At 34.7% G+C, this 23,417-nt stretch overlaps 1 protein-coding gene across 9 annotated transcripts in view; it reads left to right on the forward strand.

The window, feature by feature from the left end:
- Dmd (dystrophin) overlaps positions 1–23,417 on the forward strand; it is a 2,040,854-nt gene that overhangs the window by 623,566 nt on the left and 1,393,871 nt on the right. For all 9 annotated transcript variants that reach the window (XM_070040660.1, XM_070040663.1, XM_070040664.1 and 6 more), the window contains 2 exons: positions 1,076–1,226; positions 19,158–19,277. In XM_070040660.1, the coding sequence (XP_069896761.1) occupies positions 1,076–1,226; positions 19,158–19,277 (271 nt within the window). The remainder of the gene's footprint in view (positions 1–1,075; positions 1,227–19,157; positions 19,278–23,417) is intronic.

Genomic DNA, 23,417 nt, shown 5'->3' on the forward strand with positions numbered 1-23,417 from the left:
CTCTAAGGTGTTTCTCTATATGGTCTTTAATCATTTGTTAGTTTAGCCTGGCCTCCAGTAATACTTGAATTCTGGGCTCCAAAAGAGAAAAGACAAATGCTGTCAGTTTTCTTAGAGCTTAAATTTTTAACCAGTCTATAATTTTTATAAATTGTCAATTCTGCCACACTATATTTGTCAAATTAAGTCAGAAGGTCAGACTATATACATGAGGGTGAGAAATAGACCCTACTTTTGATGGGAAGCATAGCAATTTGTGGCAGAGTTGGGAGAAGGTTGGCCACTTGGTACTAAGTTACAGTCAGAAGAATAAGAAGTTTTAGTGTGCTATTTCAGACTGGGGTATTTGTACATAGGAATTATGTACTATACATTTGCAAAAAATGTTAAAAGGATTTTGAAAGATTTTGCAATTTAGAAATTATACTCTTGGGGCTGGGAAGGTGGCTCAGTGGTAGAGTGCTTGCCTTACATTCATGAGGCCCTGGGTTCGATTCCTCAGCACCACATAAGCAAAAAGAAAAAAAGCTGGAAGTGGCACTGTGGTTCAAGTGGTAGAGCACTACCCTTGAGCTGAAGAGCTGAAATTATACTCCTTTAAGGAGATAAATATGTTAGCATGATGTAAGCATTATGCAATATACACATGTATTGAAACATTCAGTTATCTCATAGGTATGTATATTTATATTTATATTTAATAATTTAAACAAATTTTATTTAAATCAAAAAGTAAAGAGAATTTGTGGCTGTTTTCTATACAAATAATATAAATAAATTAAAATTGACATAATCTACATTAATTTAGTTATCAGAAACAGTTTTCATTTTAGTTAGCATGTCCATCTTTAGTTAGCTCTGTAAAATGTTTTGGAAATCAGGATGTATAATCTGTAAATCTGAGAAATTATAGCTCAGAGTTGATTGTACATTTTATTTGTTATTTTCAATGTGAAATTGATGCCTATATTTTTAAATAGGCCATAAAATGTAAAAGACTATTCTTTTACCTATTTGTATATGTAGTAATACATTGCTTTAGTGGAAATAATAACAGACTTCTTTCAAATTTTAGTTTGCATAAAGTTCTAATGGATCTCCAGAATCAAAAATTGAAAGAATTAAATGACTGGCTAACAAAAACTGAAGAAAGAACAAAGAAAATGGAGGAAGAGCCTCTTGGACCTGACCTTGAAGACTTAAAACGACAAGTACAACAACATAAGGTTAGGACATATTAATGCTGCATGTCTTCTATGGTCAAACAATCTGTAAATGTTTGTGTGTATTTATGTTGGTAGACATATGTCATAGTTTATGGATAAGAAAACTTCTAATCAACAATAACCAAAACATAATATTATCTATTGACATTGCAATCTCTGTTGCTATGGTTTGAATACTGCTTCTTAGAATTAACAAGTGGGAAGCCCGGCACCTGTGGCTCACGCCTATAATCCTAGCTACTCAGGAGACTGAGATCTGAGGGTTCAAAGCCAGCCCAGGTAAGAAATCCACGAGACTCTTATGTCCAACTAATGACAAAAAAGGAAGAAGTGGAGCTGTAGCTGAAGTGGTAGAGTGCTAGCCTTGAGCAACAAAAACTCTGGGACAATGCCCAGGCCAAGTTCAAGCCCAAGGACTGACACATGCATAAACCCCAAGTAGAGGAGTGATGAATGACAATGTTATCAGACACTTTGTATTCATATACTGTTTTGTAGAATGGGAACTTCTTTGTACAAATACATAAAGATAATTTTTAAAAAATTTAACAAAAACCCAAGTGGAACTATTAGGAGATGTTAGGCCATGAAGGCTCTATTTAGCAAGTGATTAAAGCAGTTTTAAATAGAAAATAGCCTTCTGGAGGATTTGTTTTCCTTCTCATCCATCAAAAACACAGCAAGAAGAGCTTCAGTAGATGAATCTTGATCTTGGATTTCCCAACCTCTAGAACTGTGAGAAAATTAATTTCTGTTCTTTATAACTTATATAATCTCAGGTATTTTTGTAATGAAGCATTGAACAGACTAAAGCTTTTTTTGAAACAGTCTAGCAAGGTTATTTGTTTATTAAATATATCAAACTTATTCTTGGGGAGAACAATGCAATGTGTGAGATTTGCTGAAGTTTTGGTTATGTGGGAGAGAGCTTCTTTTTTAATTACCTGCAATGCATATTACATTATTACAATTTAAGATTTATTTTACATAGTATTTTACATACTTAAAACAGATCAAGTTTGACAAAAATGAGGATCTGTAATATTATATACCTATGAAATATAAAATATGTTAAACTTAGTATTTCCAATTTAGCTTTGTTCAGTTTACAAAGTTTCCACCTGGTTTCCATAAATATCCTTTTATTTCTAAACTTGAGATTTCCATAAGAATATTTCTAATTCAGAATTATATATATTCTGCTCATTCTATAAAATATCAAAAGTATGAGCTGGGAAGGTGGCTCAGTGGTAGAGTGCTTGTCTTGCATGCATGAGGCTCTGAGTTTGATTCCTCAGCACCACATATACAGAAAAAGGCAGAAGTGGTGCTGTGGCTCAATTGGTAGAGCACTAGCCTTGAGCTAAAGAGCTGAGGGACAGCGCACAGGCCGAGAATTCAGGCCCCATGACCAATATATGTATATATACATATATATATATATATATATATATATATGTATGTATCAAAGTGTCTCTCAGTTTTATAATTGCAATAGAGCCTTACACAGTCCATAAGTGGGATGAAGCTTGGTGATTGGCCAGGGATTTGAGTTACCATATTTAGTAAATAAAATTACAAGAGAGCTAGTTAAATTTCCATTTCAGATTAACAACCAATATTCTTAGTATGTCCCATGAAATTCATAAAACATGAATTAATGTTTTATTGGACACCCTTTATTTTATCTGGCAATATTAAGATTAGCATTTCTTGGATGTTTGGATTTGAAAGGAAATGTTTGCGCCTTCTACTCTTTCTAAATCTGCATTATGCCTGAGTTCATTTTCTCTTATTATACCTATTTGCCAGATCTAGTTTCAGAATACTTCCATCCAGATAAAAGATACCTTTTGCCCATCACTGATGGCTCATGCCTGTAATCCTAGCTACTCAGGAGGATGTGATCTGAGGATCATGGTTCAAAGCCAGCCCAGGCAGGAAAGTCCCTGAGACTCTTATCTCCAATTAACCACCAGAAAACCAGAAGTGGTGTTGTGGCTCAAGTGATAGAGTACTCAACTTGAGCTGGAATGCTGAGGGACAGTATCCAGGCCCAGAATTCAAGTCCCATGATGGACTTTATATTTCCTTATTTAATATGCTTCACATTTGACGAGTCTTTGCTATATCGGCCTTAAAAAGAATCAATTGGTCATAGTAGTTTCAGATCAAGCATTTAAAGAAGAATAGTAATGATTATCCCCACCTACTATACCATCAGGGAAAGCAAATGAGGTACTAACTGTAGTATAATCATTGTATGATATTTTGACTTAGGTTACTTGTCACAAAGACTTTCATTGAAAATGGGATAAAGAAATTATACCAAATATTCTCCAATCTTACCACTTTCCTTGTGTGGAGCATGCATTCATATCATCAATGCTTTGCTTGCCCCTTTCCTGTCTGCTTATGTTGAAAGCACAGAATTTTTTATTTAACAATGACTTCATTCTGCCTGAGACTATTGGTCTCAAGAGTAAAGCGGCCACTTGGAGGGTGGATAGCAAGTGGAAGTAGTACTGCGAGGGTTGCTCTTAACCAGTGGGGTATGGGAATTGAAAAATGAATCACACAGAATTATTGTCCCACTAAGTGCAAGTGGTTCATGCCTGTTATCCTAGCTACTCAGGAGGCTGAAAATGGAGTATTGAAATTTGAAGCCAGCCCAGACAGAAACATCTGAGACTCCCTCTACATTTAACCAGCAAAATGCCTGACTACAGGCATGACTCAAATATCAGAGTCCTAATTATAAGAAAGCAGACAAAAGTGTGAAGCTCTCAGTTCAAGCTCTGGTATTAGTATGTACACAAAAACACAATACTTCTCCTAGAATGGGAGATTTTCAACAAATATTCCTCACAGTATCTCAGAGATTTCTCAGCAAAACTGGGCTTCAAATATCCTCATGGTATTTTTTCACATTATCAAACTTTGATAATACATCATGAGATCACCAGCCAAATAAATTGCTTCCTCCTGTATCTTTCACACAAGATCTGTTTCCAGAGGAAGCTAACATATACAACCTTCTTGCTCTGGAAGACAGAGTTCTAGTCATAGCACTAAGTAAAATGTGTGGTTCCTCAGAAACCACTAAAGCTATCAGGCTTTCTATAACTTCACTTGGGAAATAACTGTGTTTGTTCACTTGGTTTCTGACACTCCTTTCAGTCTGGGTTTTACTATATTCAGTAATTGTAGAGAAGTACCAAGCAAGAAGGGCTCCAAAAGAAACGGAAGTGGAATGTTAGGACAGCTATATGTATGGATGACTATGAGAACAGCCTTTATCTTGGCACTGTGACCATTAGGCAGGCTATCCAGAATCTTATTATTCTACCAATTACCTGAAATACTTTGCACTTTCATCTGGAAGATATAAAATGAATGGAATGGAAAATATTTGGCTAATATTGTCATAAAATTTGAATAGATTGTCCATTATAGGAAAATATGCCATTTCTGATGAGTATGAAATTGCTTTGGAGAAAAATTTGAAACAAAAAATCAAAGGATTATATGCATGTTGATTATGTAACATCTCACATTCAGTACTTATTCAAGTGAAGCACATAAGATCAGAAAGAATTGATGTCCTCTTTCAGAGAGAGGCCAACCCCTCTTTAACTGCTCAAATAAGGTTTGGAATGAGTTAGTACATAGACAATTATGAAAAGGAAAACACGTGGTCAATACAATGCTGACATTTTTTTCTTTTTTTTTAAATAAGTTTTTCATTGTGAAAATATTGTACAGTGGGCTTACAGTTACATAAGCAAGGTAATGAATACATTTCTTATCAAGCATTGTTGCCTCCTCCTTTGTTTTTCCCCTACCATCCCTTCCCTCCCACCTCCTCAACTGTACTCCCCTCTGGTTCAATAATTACACACTGTAATTATCACACCTAACCATAAATACATATAACTATATATCAACTAATAATATATGGAATTTCTTTAAATACAAAACATGTATATGTTTTAAAATATATAATTATTTGTTAGAAAACCCATGTTTCATAAAATGAGATGACTAATATTCTTTAGGTTACTGATATCAAACTAAAGCATAACTTAGTAACTGGTTACTTCAAAGTCTTTTTCCTTAAGAATCAAGAGAAATTGTTCCTTCTCAGACCAAAATATATTAGTAATTTTGTACTATCCAAGAAAGTAATTTTCTCCTGTTGTGTCTGCATACTTTCTATCAAGTAGATTTTTGTCATTTAGCTTCGGTTTTATAAACCCTAAATCCTAGAGTTACACACATTTTATTTTATTTCATATCATCTCATTTTATCTTGTTTCAGGGCTGTGAATTATACCTATGACCTGATGAATGCTAAGCAAACAATCTACAGCTGAGCTATGACCCCCTAGTTCTACAAATTTCCCTTTTTTTCCTTAATGACTGTTACAGATGGAAAATTAAAGAAAATATAGAGGATTTTGTTAGGGTTTGATTTAAATTCCGGTCAGATCAGAGAACACATGCTCCCTTTCTTAATTGAAGAAAAAGATAAGAAGTGTTTGCAAATCTTGTAAGTACACCATTAATATTACAGTTATGCTTCTGTATACAAAGGAGAATTTGTTGTCTTCATTTTGACAGCATTTTGAGGTTAGAAATTCAGCAACTGTGGTATGCTGTGAAGATAAGTTACTTTTAGTGAATCTGCCAATTAGGTTAGGTAAGGTAATTGATTGATTTCAGACAAAATTGTTCACCCGAACTAAAAAGTTGAACTGGCTGCGACATTTGGGAGAAATCCCTGTCTTCATAGTTAGCTTTGGAGAAAGAATTTAGAGGTTTGCTTTCATTATGAGGTACTGAGGAATGATTCTGTGGAGTGAACACATTCAACATCTCATTTTTTTTTTCAGCGAGGAAACACATCAGAAGTAATTCTGGCTGGATATTTCTCTCTTGAGATACAGACTGCTAGTAATGCTGATAAGAGGGGTTTTTTAACAAAAAATTAATAGCAATATTATCAAAGAGTGAAAGCTTGATATGGACTTGAGCCTTCATTGATAGAAAAGAAGTACAGCATTTTGGAGGAAATTTTCATCAAAAAGAAAATGTTTGTGGAATCTGTGTCTCACAATAGTCAGGCCCTGATGGAGTTGAAAGCTTGGTTTACTCCCCTGATTTCCAATTCCTTTGAGAGCTTTGAGCTTTGATTTACTATGCTGATGATACCACACAATTATTATCCTGTAAGTTATTAGAATGTGCACATATTAACATACAGGTATGGATTATTTTCTGATGTCAGTGAATATTCTGTGTTAAGTGATGATTAGCAAAAATCAAATAAGCTCAATCACTTATCCTTTCTTTGAAGCTTAGTTATTCTTAAACATTGGAGTTGCCAAGATTGTAAAATACCCTCATCTGGTGACCTTTAAAATGATCTAGATATTCGTGGAACAGGAAAGTTTTATGAGTAATCCTTACAAAGGATCTGACATTTCATTTCATTCATTGCATTCTACTCCACATCGTTGAGCAAATATGCATTTAAGCACACGTGTATTGTGGAGAATACACTGACCAACTATATACAAAATCATCCTGAAGATGCCCACATTCTTGTAAACCAGATAAAGACAAAGAAAACAAGTAGCCATTACAAAAATTAGAATATGGTAAATAGCATGGGAGTTTAAAATGGTGAACTACTGTAGCACAGGAAATGAAATGAGCAAATCAGATCTATGCCATTTGATTGGATCATGGCTAAAATTTTACAACATTAGTACTATGCTTAATGCTAGAAGATTAAAGCCTGCTTGTAGAAAATATTAGACACAAGACTTAGACATTTGCAATTCTTTGGATAGCTGAGGACTATCATTGTTCTGAAATTAAAGAGAGCAGACATTTAAGAAAATTTAATTTTTAGGAAGACATGTCTTATAGGATAAATGAAAACACACAGAGGCAGGAGGCTAGAAGACATGTTAGGGTTGTAATTCAGTATCTATATTCAGCCTAAATAAAGCCTGTGTCAATGAGATTTGTGAACAGGTGTAGGAAGCATTTTGAAGATCAACAGCTAAGCCAATAGGCCTAGATTCAGAGAATAGGCAAAGAGCTTGAAATAATAGGCTCTGAGTCTGAGCAATTGGAATCACAGAGTTGGAATTACGAAAATAGGCAATATAAAAGAGAAATGCAATAGTTAGGAGGAGGATGAGTGATTCACATAAGCCCAAGAATGCCTTATAATCAAATAGTGTTTTCGTGCTTAGCAAGCTGTCTCCCAACTTCAATATGATTAAAATTACATGCTCTTACTTTCTGCTGTGAAGTTCCACTTTATTTCCTATCTTTTGCCCCATAAGTGTTTACTGAAAGTTTTATGGTTATGAAGGCAAAGATAAACAATATATTTAGTGGAAAATACCATACTACGATTAAACACCCAGACTTAATGTGTGTTTCTATAATACCTAGCAGAGAAACTTGCAAAGAATGGCTCCATATATGATAGAATAGATACTTAAATAAATTTTTGGTCAGTCAAAGGCATGAACTTGAGTGCTGTCCCTGAGTTGTGCTCAAGGCTAGTATTCTCCCCCTTTGAGCCACAGCCCCACTTCTGATTTGGGGGTTGTTAATTGGAGATGAGTTTCGTGGACTTTTCTGGTGCGGTGACTTCAAACTACAATCCTCAGATCTCAGCCTCCTGGATAGCTAGGATTACAAGCATGAGCCACCAGCACCTGGCTTGAATAATCCATATTAGTTCTGTTACTCTCACTACTATTTCCTATTATTATTACTACATTTCTGACAGAAACATGAAAACTTAACAACTTTAATAAACAATAAGTGGTGTGCAGGGCCAAGGAGACAATTCATAAAGCCAGTAAAGTGACATATGTGTAAAAGAGCTTGCATGAAGCTGTTGTCTCTGATATTCTCCATCTTTGATCTTTTCATCTTTCCTTCCACCTTGTTTTAATCCCTTATTAAAACACCTTAATAGTTGTAAACTAATGACTATGAATGAAATTGATTTGTGTGGTAGTAATATTTTGACATAAATAAATGGAACTTTACAGTCTTCATAAATACTATGCACATGGTACTCAGTTATATTTAATCTAGTTGAGAAAACATTCATTAGCAGTCTCTTAACAAGCAATAGATTTCAAGGATGACTTTGCAACTTATATAATGTCTTTGATCATGAAAATCATCATACTAAAATCCATAAATATTTCTCTCATTTTCTTCTTTTAAGAAAGGAAGTATTTCTAGCATACAGATTACTGTTAATTAGAATTTACTGTGTATTGATTGGATAACATTGCTCAGAACATCAAAGCTTTGTTTACAGTTAAACTTATACTTGTCCAAGGAGCTGTCATTTTAGAAACATTAATTTTATTTTTATATTTAATTGTTTTTATAGTGCTTCTCTGTTAGACTTTTCTAACTTGTAGGTTGTTTTCAATAAGGAAAATAAAGGACCCTATATATTTTTCAATTACTGAGTCTCATAACTCTATTTTTCTGGATCAGTACCAACTAATTTTAATTAAGTTGAATAGGTAATATAACGGCAGCAATGTAAGGATACAAAATATTTTAGATTAGATTTTAGGGATAATGATTTTATAAGAAAGCTGAAACATCTGACAACATGGATTTAAGGCAATTATTTTCCTTGAAAACATAAATATAAAAAGTTTGAATACATATAACCATTCCATGTTAAAATTAGAGTTAAATTTGACATTACATCTCTGTCTATAGAATGTAAAATTAACTACAGAATAATAGCCATTTAAGCAAACACTTCTATTGTGAACAGGATGGTTTCTAGTCGATCAATTAGTAATTCTGTTATTCAGTGGAACTAATGATAATGGCATTTGCTATTCTGTTAACCAAAGATCTAGATCTTATAAGAATGATAACACCCTTGAATTTGAATAGTTTTGTCACATTAAGATTATTTGGTAATTAAAAACATGTAATACGATTACTTGAGGGAATAATGAATAAATATTTATATTCCAAAGGGCTATTTCCATGGTCTTTGGGTTAAGAATGCGATATACACAAAACAATAAAAATTTCTTTACCACCTTCAAACTCTACCAAAGACTTTGCTCACTACTAATATCATATTTAATTCCAGGAATAAACCTGTCCTGAAGGGAGAGGAGTTGCCCAAGATAAGTTCAGTGTCATATAGTAGATTCCAATTTTATTTTTGTGAGGTGATATCAAAGTTCTCCTGGCTAGTCTTAAACTCATTAGCTCAAGTGATTCTCCTGCCTCAGCCACCCAAATTGCTGAAGCTATCTGCTTGTGCCCTCATGTTTAGGAAGACTGATTTGTATCTTCAATCTACTCTGTAGATGTACATCAGACCCTCTCCCTTTTTTTGAGGATCTAGCCAAGTTTGTTTCCACCCAAGGTTCTACAGGATAGAGCAAACGAAGAAAAATAGAAGAGAAATGTGACACTTATTTCAGAGAAACTATTAATTTTTTGGGGGGAGTCCGGTCATGGGGCCTGAACTCTGGGCCTGGGCACTGTTCCTCAGCTCTTCAGCTCAAGGCTAGCACTCTACCACTTGAGCCACAGTGCCACTTCCGGCTTTTTTCTTTTTGCTTATGTGGTGCTGAGGAATCTAACCCAGGGCCTCAGGCATGCAAGGCAAGCATTCTACCACTGAGCCACCTTCCCAGCCCAAAACTATTAATTTCTTAATGGAAGAGACTGATTGGATAAATATAAGTATTCAAACTTAAGAGTGGACAGTGATAGAAGTTCTCATGCATATGATAGCTATGCATAAAATGCTCAAAATGAAAATGCTTAAGTAAATGGTATATTAACTTTCATCTGTCAGCTCTGTTTTTAAATTAGGGCTAACAACACTAGGGAACAGAGAAAAATAAGCTTATGGTGAAAATGGCAATACTTTCTGAAGTGGGAAATATTCAATAGAACTCATATTTATTTACTGTTAGGAAAGCATATCATTTCCTCTCTGCTCCACCTGAAATCTTCCAATTCAAGTTCCTCTTCCCAAATCCTATTTTATTTTTTTCTTTTTTCAAAAATTACTTTTAGGCTAATGGAATTTTAAACTAATTCATTTGATTTTCTTCATGTCCACATTAACCTGATTTCAGTCAGTGCCTTAGTTATGTGCTGGATGTATGCATGACTGGATTGTGGAGGCAGAGTTAAGGGTACCAGTGAGTGATTAGAGTCTATCCTTTTCACTTGGTGATATATCTGTGATCATGCTAATTTATTTTTAGCAATGTATGATATCACTAGGCCAAGTAATTTACAGTTACTTTTCTTAATCCCAGGTAATAATTAGAAAGTTTAAGCATTATTTGAAGAATTGAAATCCAGTATATAGATTTATAGAGCCAAAACTTTGCTGTAATTTTGACCTTTTTCTAAATTTCAAAAGCTATATAATCTTTCTATGCTTATGGTATCATGGTCAGAATTCATTAGATAAGGGTGAATTGGATAAATACAGAGGATTTTTTGGCAGTTTGATTTAGTATCTTTGATCTGAATAGTATGATTTTATAAAACAAAGTGAATGATAATATTATGGAGTTCATACTGTGTACCAAGCAAAATGCTAATCAATTTTACATTATTCAGTCATCATAATCACCTCAATAGGTACTCATTCCAATTTTGCAAATTAGGAAGCTGAAGCTTGAAGTAGTTGAAACTTTTTCAAGATCACCTGGCTGAGAAGTGATGTATCCAGGAATCAAACCCAGAAAAGCCTGACTTCAAACCTATATGTTTGACATATGCCCATCTCAGAGACATTTCCACATAATATCATTTTCCATGTACATTATGAAATATATATATATATATATATACATATAGAGAGAGAGAGGGGAGAGAGGGAGAGAGAAAGGGAGAGAGAGAGAGAGAGAGAGAGAGAGCTTAATTTGTCTGATTTTTGAAACATTTTCTTTCTTCTTGATCCCCTTTCCTGCTACTGGAAAGAATTTAGTGCTTTTATACTTTTTATTTTTGTTGTGACTTTAATTTTTTAAATTTAATTTTATTGTCAAGGTAATGTACAAAGTGGCTACAGTTACATACATAATGAGTACTTTTTTTTGGTCAAACATTATTACCCACTTCCTCAGTTTTTCTACCATTTTCCTTCCCCCAATACCCTCCCTCAAGTTGTAAGGTTCATTTCCAACATATTTTCTTGTGAAGTCATCTTTTAGAACTTCCCTTCACACACACATTTAGTTAGCTTAGTTGCTGACAGAAACAATGGAAAAACAATAGGTTTGAGTATATAGATGTCAAAATAGAAGCTAGGAGAATGTATTGAGGAAGCTTATTCAACAAATTTACAGCAATCTATATGCCATGAGTAAATCCACACAAGGAGATAGTCATTATTTTAACCAACCAGGCTTAGCAACATGAACATGTGATTGGCAAATAAAACTGAAATCATTTCTAGATTAATTAAGGGAACCAGAAGATACAGATCCCAGCCCACTGAATAAGCCACAGGAATAAAGGGAATGCATTGCCTGCATCTTCATCATTTCCTAAGCAAGTCTAACATTTTGGATCCAGGACACACAAACATTGATGTGAATATGCAGTATCTTGGCTAACTAATCACTAATGTCTTGGAAGTTTTTGTTTTTGTTTTTGTTTTTGTTTTTTGACATTCCTGAGAAAGGTTTTGTAAGAGTTCCTTTCCTAGATGTTATTCATCCCTCTTCTTTGTGTTAGGTTTTAATTAGGTTAAGGAATCCACCACATTGTCTTCAGGTAGAAAAAGAAAGTTTATTCCCAACTGCAGGCCTTTACTCGGTTGGGGCCGAAGGGAAGGGCACAAAGCTGGATTGGTGTTAATGTAGGGAGGGGGGCGGGAGAAAGTGTGGCATGGTAAGTGTGGACATGACCAAGACCTCAGCATCTGGGAATCTCCCAAGTTCTGAAGGAGGTGTGAAGAGGAGGTCCAGGATGTGACCTCAGAGAAGAGGGAGGTAACTGCCCCCAAGGTGTGCCAGTTACCTAGGTAACTCAGGTCTAGGCGGAGACTTCCTGAATCTAAAACAAAGGGGAGGAGGATGCCTAAGTGCAGATTGGCAGGGAGTAAAGGGTACCTAACACTTTGAAACTCCACTACTGTTTTGTTACTTCTTTTTGAGGTTTTTGTTGTCTTTGTGCTGGTGCTGATGCTTAAACCGACGGCTTGGACATTGTCCGTCAGCTTTTTGGGGATTATGGATAATACTCTAGCATTCAAACCATAGCTTCACTTTCAGCTCTTTAGTGGTTAGAGATGAGTCTCACAGACTTTCCTTCTGTGGCTAGCTTCAGACTGTGATCCTCTGAATTCAGCTTCCTGAGTAGCTATGATTATAGGCATGAACTAGGAGCTCCCAGTCCTCTACTGTTCATTTTGTTTTGTTTTAATGCCGTTCATGAGACTTGAACTCAGCTCCTGGGCACTGTTTCTAAGCTTTCTCATTCTAAGCTAAAGCATTAACTCTTGAGCCCTAGCTCCAGCTTTTTGATTGTTAATTGGAGATAAGAATCTCAAGGACTTTCCTGCCTGAGCTAGTTTTGAACTGAAATCTTCAGATCTCAGCCTCCTCCAGTAGGTAGAATTGCAGATGTTAGCCATGGACACTTGGCCTCTATTAGTTTGATAAGATCTTCTGCAATATTATAAATAGCAGAAGTTTTATGCCCACTCTTCTTTTCTTCTGTGACATCTATTCAGTTAACCAAAAATATGACAGACTGAACTTTGTAATCATCTTTCACATTATATTAATTTTAAAATATTTTGAGAGGTAGTCTCCTAGAATCCATGTATAACACAAAGATGTGTTGTTGCTAGACGCATGATATGTATGTGGGAGCTTATGACCTGTGTTTGCAGTTTCCTGTTTGCTAATGATTAAAGTATCAGAATGAGTAAAGCACACTATATATTAAACATACCACTGTCTTATTGATCCTCATAGTTGAATCTATGGTGAAAAAAATCTTTATCCTTTCATAGAGCATGCAAGAGACCCAATCTTGTTTTTTTGCTATTATCTTTCCATTAACTGTATTACTTTGCCTCTAATTGAAAGCCTAAGTTTTTGTTGACTAATATGTTTCTATATCTTCATTTTCTCAGCATTATTACACATGCATCTAAGAAAGGGTAAAATAACATAGGTCGAGTTAACATGGAAGTGGATTTTTTTCTCTAGGAATTGTTATAAACCGCTTTCTGAAAACCAACTTGAACTGAGTAAGAACAATCAAAATTCAATACCACTGATGACATTTGAAGGAAGTAGCAGAAAAGCCATATTTAAATTATAAAATTGTGGTCATGTACTAAGGGAGTAACAAATTTGGTCAGATCCTTTAACTAGAGAATTATTTAGGAAAAAGACAATTATTTACAGAGGTGTAACAAAACCCAACTTTGTCAAATCTAAGCACTTTTAATGCTAAATTTCACTGTTGCCCTTTTCTCTTGTCATAAGGAGAAAAGGATTGTTATTTGACATTAGAGAACAAACATCGCTGACATTTGTATCTAATAATGGTATAGAAATTTAATTAGATGCATGATAGATTTTTTAACCTGGTGTTACAAAAGCATTACTTTAATAAAAATAAGGGCAAGGAATGCATAATAAAATAGCTAGTGTGTGAACATATGTGTATATATTCTATAAGATTTCAACCATGAAATGCATTTTAACAATTACATATTATAGCATTTTGACTTGAAATATTATCTTCTGATGGTCAAAATTTGTGTAGTTCTCTGAGGATATGTCTATATTTAGAATTAATTTGATTTTTGTTTTGAGTTTAAATAGCAAACTATCTATTAATCTTTATTGTCTAAATGGAGCTGTGGGAAATTCAAATCTGAAGGAAGTCAATATTTAAGCTAAGTTTTCATTTAAGTTTAAAATAACTTGACAAAACTTGAGTTTTAGAAATTAATAGCCTTGAGAATCCAAGTAGGGAAGCAGAAACACATTCTGTACCCCAAAGATCAAGATCATTATTAATACTCTGAAGAATTTAAAATTTTTATCTCAGATTTTTGTGCTAAACAGTTTTTGTACTTTTATAAGAATAAGTTTTAAAATTTGGATCTTGAACATAGGATTTTTTTATTATTTTTGTCAATGATATAAGAGAAATTCGCTAATATTGTATTATTCACTCATATTTATATTTGGAGTTGAAGTCTGAGGACAGATGAAATTTTACAATAGTTTTTGTCTTGCAAGTAGAAAGTATGGCCAGAAAGGTCAGTTTAATCTTTTTAAATTTAATCTCACTTGAGGAGTGAAAGGAGAGATATGATTCTAAAAAGTCATAGAAGAGAATAAAAGATACTGAAAATAACATTGAGTCAGATATATTTCATACTAATCTGTAGTGCTATTCACTGTTTAAGATTTTTGTCACAATGGACAGCCTTTCTCCTATCCTTTTATTTCCATCTGCTCATTATAATTCCAGATGGTTTTTGTCTTTGATCTTAAAGTTATCTACACACCAGTAACATTAATGTCACTCTGTGTTAGCATATTTGCAAAAGCATAAATGTAAACCCTTTATCAAAATAGCAAATATGCCATTTCTGATTCAACAAATAGAGCCGCAAAACCAAATCAGACAACTAAGTACCAGAAAAATGAATAGTACATATGATCACATATTCTTTTTTTTTTTTTTTTCTATTTTTTTTTAATTGTATTTTATTTTATTTGAGAACATACTGTACAGGGGGGCTACAATTACATGGGCAGGATAATGCATACATTTCTTACCAAGCATTGCAGCCTCCTCCTTTGTTTACCCTTCACTTCCCTTCCCCGCCTCCCCCCTCCCCCCACCCAATTTTACCCCCCTCCCCCCACCCAATTATACCCCCCTCCCCCCCCCCCACACCGACATTGTAAAGCTGGTTTTGACATGACATTTTGTACTTCTCATTGTTGCAACAGGTCCACCTGAATCCTTAAACGACTTGTTTGTCCCCATCTCCTCCACATGTTATACTGACATCAAATATAGTGAAAGCGGGGGTTACACTGTGGGGGAGGGACATACAAAGCAACAAAGAAATAATCTTATAAATGCGTTAGAAACACATGCATGAAAGAAACGAAAACATTAAAATACATATTTAAGGGTTCATTTTCCTAACATCACATTATCTGACCTTTTCCGCTTGACTCATACCTATACTAGATATTGCAAATAAGGGAAACCATGGGACCTATGCTTCTTTGGGCCTGGCTTACTTCACTTAATATAATTTTTTCCAAACCTTTCCATTTCCTAACAAATGGGGAAATGTCATTCTTTCTGATGGAGGCATAGAATTCCATTGTGTATATATACCACATTTTCTTGATCCATTCATCTACTGAGGGGCATCTGGGTTGGTTCCATATCTTAGCTATGGTAAATAATGCTGCAATAAACATAGTTGTGCTGGTAGCTTTAGTGTGGTCTTGTTTGTAAACATTTGGGTAAATGCCCAAAAGTGGGATTGCTGGATCATAGGGGAGATCTATGTGATCACATATTCTTTAGAAAGATTCAATCAGAATTTGAAAGTAGAGATTTCCTGAGTCAACAATATTTCAATGTTCCTTTACCAAAGTGTATCAAAACAATGAAAAATATTTATATATATCATGCAGTGACTATTTCATTTCTAGTAATTTAAAATATATGTAACTATATATATATAATCTTAAATATATAAAACTCTCCATATATGTATTTTTATATTGAGTGACATAAAAAATGATTGGTTTAATTAAGGAAGCCAATTTATTACCTACTGGACACCTCATTATTATTATAATTATTCAAGAAATTCCTGGCCCATAAATGTTCCCTATTCTGGCGTATATAACTCTGAAAACACAGAGTTGACATCACTGTCAAGGACAACTCTGAATGTTAATATTTCCATTTTTGGCCTCATGGCAGAAAAGAGTTTTATTCACCAGTGCAAGCTCTGGAATGTCAGAGACATGATAGACAGTATAGACTCCACACGCAAAATAGATGCACAGTCATTTTATCCTAAATTGTTTCATACAAAAATGTAGTGTGAAAATCTAGAGAGGAGGAACTAAATAGAAATTATTTCATAGTGTTCTAAAAATTTGCAGCCATCCTGTTAGTTCCCTTGCACTGGCATAACATTTGAATAACTAAGAACTAGACTGATAGATGCCAAGCAAATAGAGAAAGTTTACCAGAAAATAATAAGACATGTGTCAAATATGCTTATTTTTCTACATTATAGAACCAATAAACTGAAATGCAAGCTTGTTTATTGGGAACTTCAAATACCTTATCAAGGAAATACCTATAGTAATTAGTGTAGTAGAATAAGATCTTAGGGCATCTGGAACTTCTCAGCAGGATGTTTTGGTTCCAGATACAGATTCTCCTGTGTACTCATGTGTACTTACTTTTCTATTCACTCTTGTTTCTCTTTATGAACAATATGTCATGTGGAAGTCCTGATATTGACATTACTTTTTTGGAGAAAACAATGGCTTTTCACCATTAAATGCATAAGTTTGGAAAGCCAGGATTTGCAGTATTCTCATTTAATCTCAATATTCAATTCTTTAAAAAATGCTTTTTTTTCTTTCTGTTGAGTTTGGTGCATTTATAAATGAATTAAAAATTAAATCCAGTACTTTATCTATTATAGTCATTCTGTAATCTTACCTGTGCATATTGTCCTCACACTATTCCACACAGCAATCTCATTTGATAAATGTTTGGTGATCTTTATTGCTTGGGAATACATGGTGGACCTTATATTCCAGTAGACAAACATCACATTATTATACTAATACTTTAGAAAGTACTGAATAGTGAATATGAGTCTGGGAAAATGACGCTTAAATTGAATTCTATTTAGTAATGATAAGAAAAGATCACTTAACGATCTGGAGGCCATGCAATTCAGGCAGAGGTAACAGTTTGGCACATTATGGAAAAGCAAAGGCAAACGTGTCAGAAACAGTGAGAAGGCAAAAATGGTATACAGCTAGATTGAGGTATACAGGTGCTAGATCATGTAAGTATTTTATTTAAATAATTTGGATTTTCTTCCTCACTGTAATGATATTTCATTATTCTTTTACACAGAAAAATAACATCTGGTTATAATTTGAGCAGAAGGGAAGGAATTGCCATAGGAGCTTTAAAAAATCACAGAATCTGGTGGGAGGATCATCCAGAGAGGGAGGTACATGAAACTTTGGATAAGAGAGTGCCAAGAATAAAAGAGTAGTCAATTAGTGCAGTAATTGAAAGTGAAGTAAGTCAGGCCCAGGAAGACAATGGATTCATGTTTCCCCTCAAATATGGAAGCTAGAACTAATTTACAAATATACAAGTAACATATATGGGGTTGTGTGCAATTGTTCATGACCATATTAACCAAAAAAAGGGTATTTGCAAGGGAGATTCAAATTGTGTAATACCTTAGAAAAACAAACTTACAGTCCAACAATATGAATATCAGGAAACTGGCACTTGAAAGGTATGTAGGGAGAGGTCAAGGAGAGAGGGGCAGATGAATAAAGAGAGTAAGCAGGGGGAAAATGCAGTTACAAATGCATATATATATATATATATATATATATATATGACACATATCCTATGAACTTTAGAAAATCGAGGGTTGGGGTTGGGTTATGAGGGATGGGAAATAATTATAAAAGGGATGACATTGATCAATATTCATTATATTTGTAAACTAATTTATTTAATGTTTTTCAAACTTTTTATCAACTACTTAATGATACTAAAGGTAAAACTTAGAAAAGAGACTGAGTATTCACTTTGGAAACCTGAGAGTTAGTGGCAACCTTTAAAATATGTGTTTCAATGTGGTAGTGGAAAAAAATGAATAGCAGAATTACTTAGTGGCAAGAGTAATAAGAACGAAAGAAAGAAAGAAAAGAAAGAAAGAAAGAAAGAAAGAAAGAAAGAAAGAAAGAAAGAAAGAAAGAAAGAAAGAAAGAAGGGAGGGAGGGAGGGAGGAAGGAAGGAAGGAAGGAAGAAAGGAAGAAAGAAAAGAAAGAAAGAAAGAAGGAAAGAAAGAAAGAAGGAAAGAAAGAAAGAAAGAAAGAAAAAGAAAGAAAGAAAGAAAAAGAAAGAAAGAAAGAAAGAAAGAAAGAAAGAAAGAAAGAAAGGAAGGAAGGAAGAAAGAAAGAAAGAAAGAAAGAAAGAAAGAAAGAAAGAAAGAAAGAAAGAAAGAAAGAAAGAAGGAAAGAAAGAAAGAAAGAAAGAAAGAAAGAAAGAAAGAAAACCATTTTTTAAGTCAGGTACCAGTGGCTCATGTCTGTAATCCTAACTACTCAGGAGTCTGAGATGTGAGGACTGTGGTTTGAAGCCAGCCTGTGCAGGAAAGTATGAGACTCTTATGTCCAGTTAACCACCAAAATGACAAAAGTAGAGCTGTAGTTCGAGTGGTAAAGTGCTATCCTTGGGCAGAAATTTCCCAGACCCTGAACTCAAGCTCTAGGACCAACACAACAAAAAGTTCATTTTATTTCTATGGTAATGGAGAACTTAAATAAAGAATAGCTTGACGATGTTAGCAATATAGGTAAATTTTGAAAACAATATCTTGCAAAGGGGAGAGGATATAGGATAAGTAATGGAACATTCTACTGTACCTTTCTCAGTGTGTGGCCACTCTTTAGAATTTTCTATTTGTATTGAAAATAGAAAAATACCGATTTTCTTGAGTGTTAGGGCAGAAAATATATTAAAAAATATTTCTGGCTTTTCAATGTACAGAGGAGACCATTTTACTTTCCTTTTAAAAAAATCTTTCAGGTGCTTCAAGAAGATCTAGAGCAAGAGCAAGTCAGAGTCAATTCCCTCACTCACATGGTGGTGGTGGTTGATGAAACTAATGGAGATCATGCAACAGCTGCTTTGGAAGAACAACTTAAGGTCAGGTTATTTTCTTGAATAAGTGAAATATGTCCTTCAAAGCATTTAATTTCAATTTGAAAATGTAAGTTAGATGATTTAAGATGTAATTTATCATGGATATTTGAATACAATGAATTTATTAAAGCAAATTCAGATCACTTCTTATGTGTGCACATTTTCCTTGCAGTGATTTAAATTGCCTGCTCATACTATTTTCCTGGCCTTTGTGAGCATACACAAATGTAGGTCCATTTACTTTTATTATGGTTGAATCATATGTATTAGAGGAATACTATGTTTTTCCTCTTCTATCTTACAGCCTAAAAGAGGACAAAACATTTTCAAAAGAATATTTAATTAATTAAACTATGGAAATTAAGTGCCTATAGTGTATTTATTCCTGTAACCTTTCAGGTACCACTTTTATAAAGCACACAGGATTTTTAGACCGTGGTAGCTTTTTACTTCCCTTTCTAACCTTTGTTACAGTATATTATAGCATTTATATGATTAGAAATATAATTAGTACATACCAAGAAAGGATAACATAAATAGTTTATCATGTTTTTATCTTCCAAATTGAGAATAGTAAAGAGTACTGCAAAAAGAACAGCTCCAGAAAGATACTACACAGATCAAATTATCAACATTCAGGAAACATAAAAATTAATTCTGAATGATTATACATACAATTACATTAGAATTACAGATTGTTTTATGAAGCATTTATTGGTCCCATCAAAAAGTGGTACTCCTTTGTGATGGGAGGCACAATTTAGATATGGCAGAGAATCCAATAAGTATGGTTTTAAATGGCTTATCAGCCTAAAATAGTTCTAAACATAGTTTCTCCTACCTAACCTATAACATGGTTTCTTCAAACCTTATCTCTATTTTCTTCTCTTTTTGTGTGAAATGTGTTTTTTATTCCAGGGAAATGTCATTTCCTCTGGTTACTGAAATAGGCTGCCAATCTCCAGCAATGTTATCATGTTCTCAATCATTAAATGACAAAAGAAAAACTCTTAAACTCACAGATCGGACACTGCTACAACTGTGCATTTAAAATATACTCGTACCTTGTTTTAACTACTTACATTTCAATAAAGTGGCAGGGTTCTAAAAAAGTGTGATGACATCAACCATGATAATGTTTCCTCAAATATAGCTCATTTCTATATTGCACACATTTCTGACCAGCCAAAGTGCTGCATTTCAATGCATTCCATAGTTTTCATGTAATACTTACAAATTATAAATAGGCAACTGAACATTACCCTGATATTTTCAGAAAACAAAATAGAAAGCTGCAGAGCAGATGTTTCTTGGACTTAAAGACTGGTTTGACTAACTAGAACAGGGAAGTTTCCTCCATTTTAAAGTATTTTCAGTTAAAATAGTTAAAATAACAACTGAAAACTAATGGCCATTTCATGACCCATAGAAACTAGCTTTATAATTCTTCCAAGAGCTGAGTTTTCTCCTGTTACTCCTTTTGCCCAAATGTAGCAACTAAAATAGTTGTTATACAGTAGCTATTTATTTGTTTATTATTGCCTTTCCCTTTGATAAGGGTTAGGGACTACCTCCTCTTGATAGATGTTAGCTAGCTTCCTCTTTACAGCTGTCCCCTTTCTATACCATTATATTTGACAACACACAGCTCTTTATTACCACATGATGTCTAGATACTCTAGATTAATGTCTAAAAGTACAGAATGAAAAGGAGATAAGGGAAAGGAAAATAACTAGTATGATTTTTACTTCCAGTTCCTCCAGTTCAAGTAAGGCCTTCACTGGTGATCTTAAGTAAAATCTGATATAATCTGTATAAAACAGTGTTTATTCATGATTTCAATAAATACATATTGCCAGGTGATGGTGGCTGAAGCCTTTAATCCTAGCTACTCAAGGGGCTGAGATCTGAGGATCGTGGTTTAAAGGCAGACAGGGCAGGAATGTCCATGAGAGTCTCCTCTTCAATGAACCACTAGAGAACTGGAAGTGGTGCTGTGGTAGAGCAAAATGCGCTCAGAGACAGTGCCCAGGCCCTGAGTGCAAGCCCCATGACTGACAAAAATAAAAATACGTACATACATACATACATACATACATACATACATACATACATACATACATACATACATACATACAAGCATACATACATATATGCATAATCTAGAGGGTGCTAACCAATTCTAAATGATTTCATTTTGGAGCTTATATTCTAAGAAAATAAGTATTATTTCATGAACAAAGCCAGAGTAAAAAGCTGATGTAAAGAAAGTAGAAGTGAGATAATGTGAGGACAGTATAATTTTTTTTCTTTTTGGTTGGTCATGGGACTTGCTCTGGGCCTGAGCACTGTCCCTGAGCTCTTCAGCTCAAGGCTAGTCCTCTACCACTTTGATTCAAAGTGCCACTTTGGGAATTCTGGTGGTTAAGTGGAGATAAGAGTCTCATGGACTTTCCTGCAGAGGCTGGTTTTGAACTGTGATCCTCAGATTTGCATCCCCCCTGAGTAGCTAGGATTACAGGCATGAGCCACAGGTATCAGGTGAGGTGACAGTATGATAGATTACAACTCCTGTGTGTCTAATTTGAACATTGGTTGAACAGTTGGTTCTTTGTGATTGGCTGAAACTCTGCTACTTTTCATAAGTTTAGGTTGCAGTTTATGTCTTAGGTCATAGTTCATTAGGTTTAGAAAAACAATTATGGAGGCAGCTTTAAACCAAAGGTAATTAAATTAACACAGCTATATAGAAAAAGGTGGTGTGGGTAGATAGGGGTGGCTGGGGGTATGGGTTAAAATGTTTACCTGTTATATGCTAATTATTTCTTAAATCAGCTATATAAATCCAGTCATGAAAAATAGAGAAACCACATTTGAAAGGTTGAATTTTGGGGTCATTATTGGAATGCTAGGGGTCTGCAGGTGGCCAATTACCAAGACCTGCAGCCCCAAACCAAGCTTGCACCAAACTTTTAAAGACAAAGGCCACATGTTGGTTGGAGACCAAGCCTCAGAAAAGCACTGTACATAAACACTGGACAATGAGCAGGGCTTCCCTGGGGACATAAACACTGGACAATGAGCAGGGCTTCCCAGGGGCTAAACAACACAATGCATCTACATATTCCCTAAAGCTGGGCCCTCCTGGCTCTACCCATTGAGCCAGGCATCTGCAATACAAAGGATGGCTTGTCTCACCTCTAGGCTTTGGAGCTGAGTGGACAGTCACCATCTCTGGGCTAGGTGCTGGGATAATTGTGAAAACAACAGCTCTCAGCACTTGATAGGCGCCAGGATGGCTGTGACAGTATTTAGACTCAGTTTCCTCATTTCATTCTCCACTGCTCTTTATTTACATGAAACCCAATCACTGATTTCCACCCTTCACCTTGGAAAAATAAAAACAAAAGCTCAGAAAATGAAGCAGTTTTACATTTTTGTGGCTGAGGAAAAACTTCATTGACCATATAAATGGTCTTCAAATCTATGGATTCAACCGACTGCAAATCAAAGATATTAAAAAAGAAACTATGCCTGTCCTGAACGCTACATTTTTTCTCTGATCTCTCAAACAATAAAACATTAGGTATTTATAAGTAGTCTATAAGTAATTCAAAATATACAGGGGTAAGCAGACATGTAGGCAGTATTCAGATACTATGCCATTTTCTGTAAAGAATTTGAGCATCTTTACATTTTAGTATATAAAGAGCATACTAGAATAAGTACACAATAGATGCTGATGCTGAGGGATCATGTCATAGTTACATATGTGAATTTGGGAAACATACTAAACTGTATTCCACTGAATGAATACCAGGAGGGAGTTCATGCACTAATATGAACTAGGGAAAAGTTCTAGGAAATGTTTGGGGGTTGGATGGTCAATGAAAGGATCCTGGAAATGATCCATCACATCCATGCCAGGGGACCATACGGAGGCAGGCAGGCACAGGAGAAAGATTATTACAAGGTTTATTAGAGGAGTCATATTTGCCCTGGAGAGAGAGCACATGGCAGCCTCCACTATCTAGGTAGCAGTAGGGTCTGGGAGATGGGAAATAGTGTAGATGGGAGTTCAGGTGAGTCTGGGTGGAGAAAGGGAGGGGCCAGCAGGTCTGGGTGGAGCTGAGGACCAAAGG

The sequence above is a fragment of the Dipodomys merriami genome, unplaced genomic scaffold (assembly GCF_024711535.1).
Source record: "Dipodomys merriami isolate MVZ:Mamm:240054 unplaced genomic scaffold, mDipMer1.0.p SCAF_3, whole genome shotgun sequence".
Taxonomy (NCBI): Eukaryota; Metazoa; Chordata; class Mammalia; order Rodentia; family Heteromyidae; genus Dipodomys; species Dipodomys merriami.